Here is a 16,332-nt window from a genome sequence, read left to right as displayed (position 1 = left end):
ACTAAAGAATTCATTTTACCTTACTTCTTACAGTTCTGTGGTCTCTTGTCTGAAGTGTGGCATGCACACGATGCCACGTGAGCTTCAGTGAAGTCTTTTAAAATTTCTACAGATGGAAAAAGCTTGATTGCTCTTAAATTTCTTAAGAATGACAGTTTCTTCAGGAGTTACAAAAAGGCAAACCAAACCAAAAGAATCCCCACCCCAAAATCTTGTCCTTTTATTAATCAAGTTGAAACCAAAGATGAAAAAAATTAAAACACTTAAATATTTTTATCATAATCAAGTGGTTGTGGTTAGAAGGGAAACACTGTTTGAAAACCGTGGTATTTTGTCTCTGGGTCATGTTAATCAGACTTTCCACTGAGGTAGGCACTGGCTGAAACCCTGAAGCGTTTGTCAAGCCCATACTACTGTGCTGTAGCAGTGTTGTATGTTGCAGGTGAGCTTTCCGTATCCCGTGTTAAAGAAGGTATTTAATCTTCATTGTCAGATTCCTAACTCCGAAAACATGTAGTATTTTGGGTCCCAAGCCAGCAAGGTACTTTATATATTTTTAATTTAAGGTGTTCAGCAATCCTGGTGAGCTTTCTTGGGTTATTTACTGTCTTGAAATTGTGCTTGCCACAAGCGTTCCCTGCACTAAGCCTTTGGAGAACATGCGTTTGATGGGGAATAAATACTACTTGCAGAGTGTTATTTTAACATATATATGTTTGAAATGGATTTTAGAGATTCTTCTGCCTTGGCACCCCAGGTAGGCTTCACCTGACTAAATGCTAGATGTTTGTGTCTGACCTAGTCACTCTGGGCTCCTTTTATTGACTGGATCTTCACTGAACTCTTAGTCGAGAGAGTCTGCAGTCCTTGCTTCCAGATAAGATGAACTGTGTTTACTTTGACTGATAAATTTTCCCCTAGAGCCCCTGTTTGTCTCCACAGCATATAAAGGTCCTCAGTGGCAAGTAGCTGAGAGCTGGATCATCCCCAGAGCACACCTCAGAGGCAGATGAGGCGAATCCCACTTCTTGTATCCTGTTTGGCTCAGGCGTGATGATGATAACCGATAGGGTTATTTTGTGTTTGCTTAGATCACTCTCCTGATGGACCGCTTACAAATGGTGATGGCAGAGAACCTCGGACAGGAGTCAAGAGGAAGTTAATAAGTGCATCAGAAGAAGATGAGCATCTGGAGGAGGCGGAGGAAGAGGAAAAGAAGAGAGAATTAAAGGAAAAATCTGGCTTATCTTCATCAGAAAGTGGGGAATCGGGATCCAGTTCAAGTTCTGAAAGCAGAAGCGGCTCTGATTCAGACTCTGAATCAACATCTAGAACAGATCAGGATTACATCGATGGAGACCACGACTACAGCAAAGTTGTGCAATCCAAAAAACCCAAAAGAAAAATCAAAAGAAAAATCACCGGTGGGAAACGGAATTGGCAGGGCAGAGGGACAGGGAGGAGAGGTCGATGGGGGAGGTGGGGGAGATGGAGTAGAGGGGGAAGAGGTGGTAGAGGTGGAAGAGGCTGTGGCAGAGGAAGAGGTGGCGGCAGGGGAGGAAGAAGAGGCCGAGGAGGCAGAGGAGCCTCGCGAGGAGCCACCAGAGCGAAACGTGCCCGAATTACAGATGATGAATTTGAAAATCTGTTTGGAGGACAATTTGGCGAAAATGTGTTTGGAGGGCGGTTCAGCAGACCGCCTCGAATCAAAACAAGGAACGAGGGCAGGAGAACTGTCTTGTACAACGACGATTCTGATAATGACAATTTTGTGCACACCGAGGATCCTTTGAACCTTGGTACTTCCAGGTCAGGCAGGGTGCGGAAAATGACAGAAAAAGCCAGGGTCAGCCATCTCATGGGATGGAATTATTGACAGATGAAAAACTTTGGAACAATTTTAAAAGAACTTCAATGGCCTTCTACTGCAGGGATTTTACCAGAAAATCTACCAAGCAAGTTGTGCGGGGACTCCACTCACCTTTCACAGTGGTGCTTTTCCATTATGTCAGTTTGCGTTTGTTTTGAAACTTCAGATCGCCACACTTCATTGGTCAAAGCAAGCCTTATTCATTAGGCCTTAAATTACAGAAATTCTTCCCCACACACTATGAGTTCATCACATTAAAGAGGCTTCCAGCTTCTCAACAAGAACATGACATTTTGAGTCACGGTTGTGACTTCTCTCCCTTGTTTTGTTTTTGTATTATAGAAATAGCACCTTCTTACAGAGTTTTTATGTGGTTTCTGCCATAAATCCTTATACACAGTAATAATTATAACTTTTGCACAATACACCAATCCTAAAGGCAGCTATAAAATGTTTACAGTTTCTATATTGTAAGAAGGATCTGGATTATTTTAATCTTCCCAGGCCAAACGTTCATGAATTGTGCTGAACTGAAGTATGTCTATACTACAGTTACGGGGGTCCTGATGTGCTTTCTATCGGTTCTCTATTCATGTACAAAGCGACAAAGGGTTGGTGCCTTGTAAATATGTAGCAAACCTTTGATGTGGTGTGTCCTATGTGTGCATTAACTTTATTAAAAAGAGAATACTTGAGAAGTATGAATATCTAGACAAAAGGTGCCAAATGCAAAAGTTACTTGCATCTATTTTCTTTTTGTCCTCTCATATTTTTATAGTATTAATAGAGATTGTGCAGCTAAGGGGTAACTTCAACATTTGAAAGGTTCCTCCTCTTCAAAGCATAACGTGATTTTTAATAGTAGCTCAGCTACCTCTATTTACAACTACTGGAAACTTAAAAGAAAATAGATGCTCTTATTCAGTACGTGTTGAAGAAGAGGCAAGGAGGAGCGTAGAGGGATGGAATTGCTCGCGAAGTTGTAGAGTGACTATATCTTCGTTATACTGACACAATGAAAACAAAGCTAAGCAACGCTCAGAGTTTTCAGAAGCAGAACGTTTTCAGCAGATGGCGATTTGTTTGCGCAGATAGGCCGACTGTCTCCCGCGCATTTCTGCTGCCACTTGCTCGGTGCAAATCTGCGTCTGGTTTAATTTGCCCCTGAAGGTGAGGAGGGAGCTGAACGGAGCTCTGGTACCTCCGGTGGCTGCCCGTACGGATGAGCTCCCGTTCGCGGCCTCCGGACGGACTCTTGTATCTCAAGCTTCCAGAAGAGAATTCGTGTTGCACTGTACTCTTGTTATCCTGAAAAATGCTAACTTGAAAAGAGAAATCATTTTGGTAGTGATAGTGCAGTATGTGCCGACGTTTGTGGTCTTGCTCCTCGGTGAACGGAAACTGGTGTTCGGCGTGGGCTGAGCCGGAGCCGAGCAGCCTCTGGCTGGAATATATGTGGGACTTCAGTTCCTCCCGTTGTCTAAGCGCATCTGACAGTTCTAGCTTGCTTAACAGAGTGCGTTAGATTACCCAGAGAGAACAAACGAAAAAAGAGACGAGAGAGTTTTGGTGGAGGTTTTCAAGTTTGTTTTGTTTGGTTTTTGATTTTTAAACTTCCATCCGGTATCCTTAAGTTCTTCTGTGCACGGCTTGGTCAATAATTCTGGAAAACCTCAGGCAGCAAAGAGTGACCCGTGTATATTCTCAGATGCAGAAGGAATTTAATTTTTGACTTTCTATATTAAGCACTAGCTATTTTATCTCGCTATCCAAAAATTCTAGTTAGATGCAAAATGACTTGAAAAAATGCAGAGGTTTAGTTTTGTGATGGGGGAGAGTATATCCTAAATTGCTCAGAGCGTTAATAGGAGTTTATGGTACAGTACAAAAATCACACTTTTTAGTTTTTTTAAGGAGCGTTTTGAATCGGCCGTCATCCGTTTCTGGACTTGATTCGGTTGTGTTTTGATGGGGGGGAAAAACGGTGCAGAGGCTCTCCTAGTTCTGTGTTGGGCTTTAAATATAAACACCTGTCCTATCATCTCTCTCATATGTATGTATATATATACACACACTTATATATTTATAAGAAATGTATTATTTCTTTGACTGATTGGTCCTTCTACGTATGATAACCAGGAATAGCATGTATGCATCAGTCCATAGTCAGAATCATACCCTTTTAGATCAGTCCCGTTGAGCTAATGTAAACACTATGGTTTCTGTCCTAAAGCCTGAAAATCTTGAAGTGCAAAAGAAATGCTTTTCCTCTATTTCTGACTGGCCGAAGATCCACTTACTTATTTATTTTGTGTAAGGGTTGGGGAGAGATAAAACACGTGGATTCCAGAGAAATCATTTTATAAGTTCGTGTATTTTAGCAGCAATTAGAATAATATTAAATATGTTCTTAAATGTATCTTTTCTATGTAATGAAGTACTGTGAAGATAACAGTGAAGCATCACTTTGCTGTGGCGTAAGTATTAATCAAATGTGTTACATGATTAAGAGCTAGACAGCAGGGTGTGCTAGAACAACAGCTATTGCTTAGTGTAAAAAAAAAAAAAAAGAAAAAAAAGCTTTTTTTGTGCATGAGAACCTTTCATAAGCATGGAAGAAATAACTTGTTTTTAGCGATGTTATTTTTACTTGGGTTTATATCTGGATTCTTTCTCTGAGTTAGGCAATTGATTTCACATAGCCTCGTTCTGTGGAATAATTATAATTTCGTAGTAACTTGGACACTTTCTCTCAAAACCCAGATCCTGTTAGGAGCCACTTCTGGTTGCAGAAAACTGAGCATCAGCCCCGCAGGCGCAGCAGAAGCAGTAAAATGAGTTAAACCTCGTACCGTCCCGCTCCCTGACCAGACCCCGGGCGCGCTCGCGAGGTCGCCGGGCTGCGCTGCCCGCTGTGTTGCGGCGCCAGGAGCGTGGTCTCTCTCCTTGCACTTCTAACAAAAACCCCCAAAACTCTGCCTAGGAAACGGGTTTGAAGGTGTGGTTATGTGCCAGGTTCCTGAGGGCTCAGCAGGCGCGCGGGCAGGCCGGGGCTTCCGCTGCTGCTGTCGGATGACTTCTCGGGCGTCGGTGCTTCAGAGTTTTCTCTGGATGGGCGGTCGTGCACGATCCCTCTCCCGAGTTGCCGGGGGACTCGAGGGCATTCGGAGACGCCCTGGGAAGCGGGGCTGGCGCCCGCGGGGCTTCACTCGCGGCAGCTCCGTCCTCTGGGGCGACGGGGCTGAAAGGCTCGGGTGCATCTTTGGTCTCGGGTTCTCCTGGCTGCAAATCTGCTCTCTCCGGAGCGCTCCCGTTTCTTCCCGCGCCAGGGCACGAATGACAAAGCTTCTTTTGCACTAGTGATGTGCTGCTGTCTCGGTTCAGCCCAAACTTTGCCTGCTTTCTCTCTATCACCTTTTGTTTTTCTCTTTACCGTGCTCCACCTCTCTTCTTTGGCTTCCCTTCGTTGCCCCTGCAGGTTATTTATGACACTCTTTTGGAAACCTAGGATATCTTGATGAATTTTGTTTTGGCTAGAGTTAGATTTAATTGTAAGATTTAATTCTTTCTACCCCTCTTTTTCCCCAAGACTTTCCACATTTTTTTCTATCTGCCTTCCTTTGCTAGCAACATTCCCCAGCTGCTGGAGGTGGATTTAAGGAAGATGGCAAGTTTGAGGGCTGGCTTCTCGCCCGCTCTGCGCCTCCGTGGCCACCCATGCCCGGCGTGGCGCTGCCCGACGCGCGGCGGCGTAAACCCACCCGTGGTTCCACCCAGCGTCCCGTAACGCCGCGCTCCCTCTCTGCTGAATCGCTCCTTTTTTCCCCTTGGATGTGAACTGCGGTTCACCTAACCCTCGGAGAAGTTGTGTGCTTCCAGCCTCACGAGGTATTTCTGCTTTAAATAACCCATGAAACTTCCATGTCGGTGCTTGAACTTAGATGGGTCTGGGCGGTTTTATCACTCCTTTCCATCTTTCTCCATCAACTAAGCAGAGGCCACCCTCCTTATCCCAGCCACCCCCACCCTGCAGATAAACAAGCTAAATATAATCACGAAGAAATAATTTGCGGAGGATTTTTGGCTGCTTAAAATTTTGCGTCCTGTTGCGGATTTTAATTTTCCCTGAACGTTTGCTTAAATGTACGCCTCGGCTGCGTCTCCCGCGCGAAAGCAGGCGGGCCGGGTGGTTCCTAAAGCGCTGAAAAGAAGTGGCACCGGGTGCGTAGTAAGGGGAGTTTTCAAGTAATTTAAAAAACGTGGAAAGACCAACTGCGATGTGTTGCTTTTGACAACGTTTGGAGGCTCTCTTGGCCGCAAAAAGCAAGATGAACCTTGCCAGGCGTTGGAAAGGGCTGCTCCTGGGTGTCTGGAGTGGTTTTGACAACCGGTCAAAAATCACAAGCATGAGAAAATAAGTTTAAATCACTAATTTTGGATAAGAACTTGATTAATATTTCATCTTTAATCCGAGCGGTGAATGACAGGGAAAACGGGATAGCTGCAGGTTTAAGGATGCCTTGTCAGCCCCGCCTTGGAGTGTCCTGCTGTCGTTGCTCCGTGTCATGAATTCAGTGTTTTAAAAATGGATTTCCGTGTTTACATTTCTCGATTTTTTTTTTTTTTTTATTTTGTTTTTTAAAACCATCATGCAAAGTTTTATAAAATGCTAATTATTTACATGATAGACTGAAGGAGCAGTTAACAATCCAAGGATAAATCTATATTTAGTATTGTAGGGAGCTGTCATTGTGTTCTTACAAGTATGTATTATAGAAAATTACTGCGCATGTGCGATAGATAATTTTCAAATATTAGTATATCAGAGGTTTACACATTGAAAAAAAAGAACTCCTTTCTGTACAGTAAGTAACAGCCTGCAAAATTTAGTCTAAAAGTTGTCTTTTTTAGTATTAGAAATGCAAAGACCTGTTGGAAGCTTGTACATTTTTACTATGTCATGTTCAGCCCACAGCAAACTTACACAACTGTGCTATGAATCCCTGAAAAATTAGGTTTCCAGTGGAATTGCTGTCACAGCCTTAACTCTAGTATTATAAAAATGGTGCTTAAATACCTTTATGCGCACGGATGCGGGTACCTGCCGAGAGTTTGGGAGAATTGAAAGCAAAACGCGGCCGCGTAGTGCTGCACTTGTGAGTTAACGCTCCCGGTAGGTAACCGCGGCCGCGTGGGGAACCCACAGGCCGGGAGATATTTGGGAAGTCTTTAAACCGGCGGGCAATTGAGAGCAGTTTCTCGGGTTTGGGTTTTTTTAATTGGCAAGCACTGCACATCTTCCCGATTCCCGGGCCTGTGAGAAGCGGAGGGACGGGGCGCGGAGCCGCCGGGGCGCGGGGCCCTGCCTGGGTGCCCGCAGGAGGGGCCGGGGCGGCCGCCTGCCCCGCCGCCGCGCGCGCTGCGCCGGGCGAACCCCGAATCCTCCCTTCCTCTCCCAAAAACGCCTCCGCGGAGCGCGGCGGCTGCTCGGGTACGCTCAAAGGCTGGTGGTTGGTTTTCTGTAGAAATACTAATACAGGCTCGTCACTCCTCCGCGAATCACTCTAGCAGACTTCACGTAGAGATACCAGGTGATGTTGGAGCAATGATATTCACGTGATTTAGGCTCTCCATGTTCTGGATGATTTAAAATACTCCAAAAATGCACAAAACTATTAGAATTATGTCTACTTTCTATATTGATTTTTTTTTTTTTTCCAGGTGATATTTATGCCCATATCTTCACATCCGCTATCTCAGGTCCCTTTAAATGAATACTTCAGGGATTTTGATGCCACTTGTTGGCAGACCAAATGTAATATTTATATGCAATGAGCTGTTAGTTTTTGTATTGTACAAATGTAAATTTGTAAAGATTTTTTTCTAGAGTTTTTTTGAAGTCACTTATGTAATCTAGGATGTTTCATTTTCCAGCTGTGGGATTGTCTTAATAAAAAAAAAAAAAGATAAACTCTTACTTTGGTTTTGCATTGCTTACTAAATAGTTTAGACATTAAAAAGACCACAAATAATTTGAAGTTGAGTTTTCAAGGTAAAAAGAAAATCACTTTTTGATTCAACTGGGTCATTTTGTACTTACAAAAAAGGAAACGTTTATGAATTGGATGTGGAAACGTTTATGAATTGGATGTGGAAACGTTTATGAATTGGATGTGGAAACGTTTATGAACTGGATGTGGAAACGTTTATGAATTGAACTGGATGTGGAAACGTTTATGAACCGTGTGGATCTTGAGCAGGCCAGGACGGAGAGCCTCACCTCGGCCAAAGGCAGGGGCGAGGGCTCGCTGGGTGCTGTCACCCAAATCATCCCCCGACCTGGCTCCAAAATACCGTTTCCTTGGGCAAAAGGAGAGGAACGGCTGGCGCTTTCATGGGGAGCTGGGTGGAAAATGCTGCCGCGGGCGATGGCCCGTGCAGAGCCTCCCCGAGCGGCGCGGGCGCAGGGCAGGAGGGTGCTGGGTGAGGTCCCTCCGCCGCCGCGGGACGCGGGGCCGTTCGGGCGGCGAGGTTCAGCCGGAGGAGGCGGTTGTGCCTATTTTTAATGCAAAACAAGGAACTACTCCTTTTTCATCCCTGTTCTTGCCCTTTTGTTAATAGTAGCGATACTGTTGTTTAAACAGGGCTTTTCCTCCGGGAGGGACGGCGCCGGCTCCGGCTGCGGGCTGCCTTGGCCTGGCGGGCAGAGGCCGCCCCTTGCCTGCCCGCGGTCAAACTGAGTCCGGTAAGGCCGCCGCCGCGCCGTCCCCGCGCGAGCGGGGCGGGATGGGGACGGTCACGGGGCTGCGGTTCCCGCACACGCCTCGGAGGCCTTGAAGCCCTGGCACCCGTCAGGCACAGGCGGTTTAATGCTCAGAGCCAGCTATCGCCGGGCACGGAGGTAAGGGCGGCCTCCCTGCGGCTGGCCTCTCCTTGCCGCCCAGCTCTCCGGCCTAGCCCGCCGCGCACTGCTCTCCCAACCCAGGACTGGCTGACAGCTGGCTGAACATGAGCCAGCAGTGTGCTCAGGTGGCCAAGAGGGCCAACGGCATCCTGGCTTGTGTCAGGACTGGTGTGGCCAGCAGGAGCAGGGAGGTGATGGTGCCCCTGCGCTGGGCACCGGTGAGGCCGCCCCTCGAATGCTGTGCTCAGCGCTGGGCCCCGCACCCCAAGGCGGCCATGGAGGGGCTGGAGCGTGGCCAGAGCAGGGCAGCGAGGCTGGGGCAGGGGCTGGAGCACAAGGCTGGGGAGGAGCGGCTGGGGGAGCTGGGGGGGCTCAGCCTGGAGAAGAGGAGGCTGAGGGGAGCCCTCCTCGCTCTCTGCAACGGCCTGAAAGGAGGCTGGAGCCGGGGGGGTCGGTCTCTGCTCCCCAGGAACAAGCGATGGGACGAGAGGGAACGGCCTCAAGCTGCGCCAGGGCAGGGTTGGGTTGGGTATGGGGAAAAACTTCTTCACCGAGAGGGTGGTCAAGCATTGGCCCAGGCTGCCCAGGGCAGGGGCTGAGTCCCCATCCCTGGAGGTATTTAAAGAACGGACAGACGTGGTGCTCGAGGACATGGTATAGATGGACTTGGCAGTGATAGGTTGACAGTTGGACTCGATGATCTTAAGGGTCTTTTCCAACCTTGACGATTCTATGATTCTATGATTGATTCTATGATTTTGGCTTTTCCCCTCTTTCATCTCTTGATTTACTTGACATTTCATTTTATTGTGCTGATTCAAATGGGCCAAATGGAAATTCCTTTCAGCTGTGAATGAATATCTTCCTTTTAACGCAACGCTCGTACTCCAGGCCCCAGGAACAGAAGGGCTTTTTTTCCTTGGCCTTGTTGGTTACAGAGAGCAAAATTAAACTTGTATGGCGCAGATGCTGAAGCCGCCCTGCTACGTACCTCCGTTAAATGGCATTAGCGAGAAGAAATTACACGCTTTACCTTCGTCAAACCACCCTTCGCTGTCGCTCCCGTAGATATTGTACCACAGGTGTTATATACTTTATATCATCATATGTTTAGGTCTTATATGATAATACATGCTATAAAATATGTGATATAAAATATCGATGTGGTAAAGAACAATTCAATTATTCTTCTAATGCACTTTGGAAAGGCACTTTGTAGAAGTATGATTTTTTAACGGCAATTTTTGAAGATGTTTCAGAATTAAATTGTGATTTTTATGCATTTCAGCAGTGTCTGGTGTAAATACTACCGCGCCCTGACGCGCAGGGCAGCTGTGGCATCCCAGCGCTCGTTTCCCGCCTGGAAAACCCGAAAGCACCCTCCTCCATCCGCCGCTGCCGCGATGCTTCGCGCGCGCAGGGCCCTGCCCGCGGCGTGGGGGTGAGAGGCAGCCCCTGGCCGGCCCTCGCAGCGGGGGAAGCCGAGCTTTGCCTCCGTCCCATCGTTTCAACTCCAAATGGGCACTGCAATGGGATGATTTGCCCGTCGGTGGTTATATCCTCATCGAAGCTGCTCTTCAAGGCTCGTTAAGAGGTCTGAAAAGGAGTGCAATGGGTGTTTGGTTAAATGCCCTTTCTTCCCTCGAAGCTGTTTGAAGGCTGTTTTCAGGGTGCGGGACGGAGGTGCCGCAGCGGGGCCCTGCGGCAGGAGGGGAGGCTGGGGCAGAGCCGCCCGGGCGGCCCCCTCCTCTGCCCCCGGACTTTTGGGGTTTCTTTGTCTCTCAGTGAATAAAAGCCCTTTGTCTTAAAACCTGGAGAATGGGACGTTGAGCCAGCAGAGCCTCTCCCATGACGCAGGCGTTGGCGGTGCTGGCAGCTGTCCCACCCCGGGCTGCCTTCCTCCCGCTCCGTCTCCTGTCAGAACCCCTTTCCCCTCCCCGCCGGCGGTGCGGTGCGGTGGGGTCCGGCCCGGCGGCTGACGCAGGGCGGCCTGCCCGCCTCCATCAATATTTGCTCGGGCGCTGGGAGGGAAGGTTTTAACAGCTCCTGCTGACGCAGGGAGCTCCAGCCTCGCGTCTCCCCTCCCGGGGCTGATGGGTCGCCCGTCCCACGGATGGTGCTGGCAGCCGGCGTGGAGCATGAGGGACCGGCTGGCGGAGCTGCGGCGGCGAGCTGTGGCCGAGGGGGACCTGCACGAGGACGCCTTGTGCTTCGACAACCCGGCGTTTGTTGGGGACGATGCCAGCCCTGTCAGTCGGGTGCTGCGGGAGGCGGCCAAGCTCTGGCGGGCGCTGGAGGGGCTGGAGCAGCTCTCCGAGAGCATCAACAGGCTGCAGCAGACGGTGCTGTGCTGCACCTCTGAGGAGAGCATCGTCCGGGAGAAGCAGGGGCTCTCCGCTGCCAGAGCCGCCTTCGCCCGCGAGGCCATGGCCCTGCAGCCCCGGCTGGGCGCCCTGCCGGCGGCGCCGGAGGAGGGGACGGGGCGAGCGGGCCCCCGCGTCCGCCAGACCCAGCTGTGGCTGCTGCTGCGGCGGTACCGCGCCGTCCTCGCCCGCCACTACGCCCGCGAGAGCCGCTACTGGCAGAGGCTGAAGGAGCAGATCGGGAGGCAGGTGGAGCTGGCAGGCATCGACCTGAGGGCTGAGGACTTGGACCGGCTGGCCGAGAGCCCCGAGGCGCCCCGCATCGTGGGCCGGGACCTGGGGGAGCTCAAGGCCAAGCAGCACCTGGCCTTGGCCCAGGCGCGCCAGCGGCAGCTCCTCGACCTGGAAACGCAGATGGCGGAGCTGCACGGGCTCTTCCTGCAGCTGGAGGGGCTGCTGGCCGAGCAGCACGGGACCACCGACAGCGTGGAGCAGCACGTCCTGCGCACCCTCGACTACGTCGCCCAGACCGGCGGCGAGGTGAAGAAAGCCATCAAGTACCAGCGGCCGTCGCGGCTCTCGGCCCTGCTGACGGCTGCGCTCAGCCTCTGCGCCTGCTGTACCTGCCTGCCCTGCCTCAGCGGGGCCGTCCGATGAGCCCGAGCCCCGCCGGCAGGCTTTTACAGCAGCTCTCAGGGCTTCCCCCCGTGTCTGTGCAAGAAATGGTGTCATGAGAAGCTGCTGCTGTCTTGTACTTCTTGCACGACGGTGCAGGGACCGTGCACACCTTGAGCAATGGTGCAGGGACCATGCACACCTTGCACGACGGTGCAGGGACCATGCACACCTTGCACGGCAGCACGGGGACCATGCACATCTTGCACACTCCTGTGGGGACCGCACCCTCCTTGCACGATGGCCCAGGGACCACGCACGCCTTGCGTAACGGCATGGAGACCGCGCTTGCGCCGCAGGACAGGCACCCAGAGCGCTGCAGGGCTCAACGAGGGAAAGCGCTTTTAATACTATGAAACCTAACTTAAAAACTTTAATGTTTCAATTTTTTTTTTTTATTTAAAGGACAGGAAAAAAAGATGCCTGTTGAAGTTTTTGGCACATTTGTTGTTATAGGTGAGGGGACTCGATGGCTCAGTGCCACCATGGAGCAGCATGAAGGCTCCTCCACCACGTCTGAATCTTTATTCTCCACACTTTCTCCAATTTCTACTTCCTGGGCAAAATTCCTGAATTTTGTGTTTCCCTCTTCCCTGGAATTTATAGCAAGCACAAGTCAAACGGCACCGCTGCCGTGGGAGCGCCGGGAGGCACGGGTGCGGGTGATGGAGGGATGGAGCTGGGACGTCCCTGCACCCCGGGATGCTGTCACTGCCCAGGCACCCCGGGGCTGCAGCCCCCTTGCCCCACCGCGTCATTCCCGGGCAGCGCTAAGAAACCCACCAAAACGGTAGAGTTTTGTGGCTGGACCAGAATTTTGGCGTTCCCTCCCGGCGCCGAGGCTGGGGCTGTGCTCGGCCCGGGGCTGAGCTCCCGGAACCGCGCTGCCCGCAGCGTGCGGTCAGGAAGGAGGGGGAACCCCGGGAAGCGAAGGGAACAAAGTGTTGCGGAGCCGCTCGTGAAGCGAGGACGGGCCGTACGGGCACGGGAGGAGGCCAGAGATTGAGTTTGTTGGTAAAAACTAGACACAACCATGTAATTAAAGATGACGGGAAAATGCGAACACACAAGGGGAGCAAATGCAGCCTTAATTGCACTGAGTTTGGCTCAGCATCCTGAACCGTGTTCGATGGGACGAAGATGGGAATAGTGGGAGGCTTTCTCAACAAAGCTTCATGGAGGAGTGGCCTTCTCTTGGTTCATTTCTCTCCTCTTTGTCCAACAGCCCCAGAGGAAGTTTCCAAAGTGGAAATCAATAAAGGCAGCGAGCAGAAGGACGAGCTTTATCCACGCTTGCCGTGTGACGGTGCGGTGCCGCGGTGGCTCCGGCTCCCGACCAGCCTCTCCAGCGTGGGGCAGGGACGGCCTGCCCTGTCCCACCTCATGTGGCCAGGCCGTGGGAAACGCCGTCTACATCTTATATTAAAAACCACATTTGATGTGCAGTTGCAAAAGCAGCCTCCTGGGAAGCACTGAAGACTATTTACAGACTTCCAGGACATACAGAGAAGGGAAAAACCTCAGTAAGGTAGGGGAGGTGGCAAACCCAAATGCAGCCTAACTTATATTTAACCGCGCTTTATGCAACCCCGGCACGGCTCCGGGCAAACAGCGTCTCTGCAGAGCGAGCACTCGGGAGAGCCCTGGCTGAGCCCTGGCTCGGGTCCCTGGGCAGCAGCCAGCGCCGGCAGCCCTGCAGGACTGGTTGAGCTGCTCAGTGAATGATTATCCATAAAGCGCAGGAAAAACACCGCGATATCGTCCGTGCTTTCAGCCAGGGCGCGTTCCAGGGGTTTTCATGGAGCTCAGCCTCCGCCGGAGCCCGGCGCGGAGGTGACGGACCCCGAGCGCTGGCTCCTTTGCTGCTGGGGCTGCAGCTTTTGCTGCCGGGGCTGCGGCTTTTGCTGCCGGCAGCAGCAGCTGGTGGCACGCTCTTTGTGGCATACAGGATTAACGAGAAAATAGCCCTGATTTGTGTTACGAGGACAGGTGAGGAGTTAAAGTAGGAGAAAAACAGGAGAAACTTTGTACCTCGGAGCAGATCTTCCCACCGATGGCTTCAGCCGTTTATGAGACTTTATGAGTTTATTCTTCATGTGTTTTTCTGATGCTTGGTTGCCTTTCATTAAATACTGACCTCAGATGGAGACTGATTACTGTATAGCAAAGTAATTAATAATATTGTAATGTGGGCATGAACATTCAACAGGATGGGAAAGTTTCCTTTCTCTTCTGAGTAAAGGTTGGCACTTCATTTGGAGCACGTTTGCTTTATGAATATTCCCGGGGATGATGAAGCCAAGGTGGAGGACCTGCTTTAATGATTCAGAGAATATACATGAGGAGGCTGTTTTAATTATTTCCCAAATGAGCATCATAAATTTAGGAAGTTCACATTTAAGGGGAAAACGAGGAGAAAGCCAAACGCGTTAAGTTAAAATCAGGCTACCCAAACCCCTTAGCTCTGTTCTGTAACGGCATGCCAAGGCTACAGTTATGCCTAAGATATTTTAATGTTTCTCGCTCAGATCGGATTATACTTTTTTTGCCTTTCTTTCCACCTAGAGATCATTAAGGAAGAACACGCTAATACCGATATTCTGAAAATGATGCTTTTACCTTGTCCGCACGAAGAAAACGAGCCCTACCCCAGCCTTGCTTGGTGGCTGCCATGCCCGCTCCGGGCCCCGGGTGGCTCGCTGCCCGTGGGGACGGACCTGGCGGCGCCTCTGCCAGCGGCTCCTTGGAGCAAAAAGGTGATTTCTGTATTAACCCGACTGCAAATGGATGCTCAGAATAAGATTCATTAAAAGAGGAACCTTTTAGTAAAATGCATTAACAGGAGCTGGCTTAAAAGTACAAGGAGTTTGTAAGTGTGCTGGCAGCATGCGCTGGTTTTCACCTGCGAAGTCTCAGTTGAAGAAACACCACTGAAAATATATCTTTAGAAGAGTATAATATCTTTTGCTGACATTTAGACAAGCAAATAATTCTAGCACAATTTAATCGCCCTATAGGACGGTTTTTAAAGGTAGATTACTGCAGGTTAACAGCCTCTCCTTCCCGCTCAGAGACCCCGCGAGGACTCGTGCGCTCCCGGTCAAACACTGCATTTTTACCCCTTCAGCACTGTTGCTTTTTCACGTCACAACAAATACCTCCCGAGCAGAAGAATTTCTTGTGAATGCAACTTTAAAAGCCTCCTGAGCATTGAATAGGAGCTAAGTTCCCCGAGTCCCGTTCAGTTTGCAGCATCTGTTTGGCCAGACCTCCAGACACACACATTTACTGGCAAAAGTGGAAGGGAAAGTTGCATCCATGTTTAGGACTCTTAATTCCATTTTGCTGTATTCCAGTTGCCCTTGAACAACACACCCTGGCACGAGAGCAAGGATAAATTCTTAATTCAAAATATTTATATATTTTAATTCAAGCTGAGAGATTTAATGAATTATATTTTCATTTTCCTCAAACTATTCCCATTGAAAACCATCACTCAATATTTCCATTTCCACAAATTTTCCGAGAAGTGGGGTTTTTTTGTTCAAAAAGACTTTGTATACCAAATCACACTTGGTATTTTTATTCTGAGTATGCTTAACATCAAATCAGAAATTCATTCCTCTGTGTGGGCTACCAAGTTATTGCGATGCTTCAAAACACTTTTCACATTTCATTCACCAATACAAAAACGTGTCAGCAGTTTAAATTGACTTGATTTGTTTTTCCCCAGTTTTTCCTGCATTTTCCAGTGAATCAACAGCTCTATTCATAGAGCTCATCAAATATCTGCTGCTGCCGCCCGGCTTTGAAAAACGCGGAGATCTGGCTCACAAGCCTTTCTGCAGGAGTAGGGATCACTGCCAAGAAATCCAGGGGAGCCACTTCTTGTCTTTCTAGCACCAGTTGGGAACGCCATCCTTGGCTTTTATCGGCAAATTGGGCTCATTTCAGTGTCCTTTTGGTCCTTACTTCAACTGGATGTCTTTGGTGTCCCAGCAGCCTGATCTGCGTGGGCAGCATGGCGCAGGTCGCATCTCAATTTTAGATCCTTTTTAAGGGCATTTCTCTACCAGGCATGAAATAAATGGTGTTTTCCAATATTAAAATACTGCTGTTGGATTTCCCTGGCAAGGATGAAGTTTGATCGCCATGCTTCTTCCTGCAGTCAACTCATGCAAAACCTACCAGAAAGAATTCAGGACGAAGCAGTTCATGTTTTTTACAGGGGTCCCTACCTTAGAAAATCCACTCCTTTGGTTTGTTGACCTGCAGCTTTCAGAACGAGAAGTTTCTATGAAGTTTTCTCTAACACTGCCTTCTAGTGGGTCCTCACAGATGTGTTGCTACAACACACGGGTGTAGAGGGGAGCACTGCATGTATCAGCATTTCAGACCCAAGTTTGCGGGAATAAGCCGGGCCTTGCACAAAATTGCTTTGATTGACCAGCACCGAGCAGAGTAAATTTGAAAAGACTTAAGGAAAGGGAGATACAGCCTCCTCCCGAGGCAGTGTCTGG

At 49.5% G+C, this 16,332-nt stretch overlaps 2 protein-coding genes across 4 annotated transcripts in view; both read left to right on the top strand.

Moving 5' to 3' along the window:
- The window catches only part of BRWD3 (bromodomain and WD repeat domain containing 3), a 62,492-nt gene extending 54,700 nt beyond the window's left edge, over positions 1–7,792 (top strand). For all 3 annotated transcript variants that reach the window (XM_082323483.1, XM_082323482.1, XM_082323481.1), the window contains one exon: positions 1,092–7,792. In XM_082323483.1, the coding sequence (XP_082179609.1) occupies positions 1,092–1,876 (785 nt within the window). In that variant the 3' untranslated portion in view covers positions 1,877–7,792. The remainder of the gene's footprint in view (positions 1–1,091) is intronic.
- A 3,120-nt stretch (positions 7,793–10,912) lies between these two features.
- LOC309595649 (syntaxin-1B-like) lies at positions 10,913–11,794 on the top strand (the record flags this gene model as incomplete). The annotated part of the gene is made up of 1 exon (XM_082322882.1): positions 10,913–11,794. The coding sequence occupies one exon, from the start codon at positions 10,913–10,915 to the stop codon at positions 11,792–11,794; it is 882 nt and encodes a 293-aa protein (XP_082179008.1).
- Between the last annotated feature and the right edge of the window lie 4,538 nt (positions 11,795–16,332).

The sequence above is a fragment of the Platalea leucorodia genome, assembly GCF_965183815.1.
Source record: "Platalea leucorodia genome assembly, chromosome: 10".
In the NCBI taxonomy this organism is placed as follows: Eukaryota; Metazoa; Chordata; class Aves; order Pelecaniformes; family Threskiornithidae; genus Platalea; species Platalea leucorodia.
Note: the sequence above shows the minus strand (reverse complement) of the source record. Positions and strands in the feature narration are given on the sequence as shown.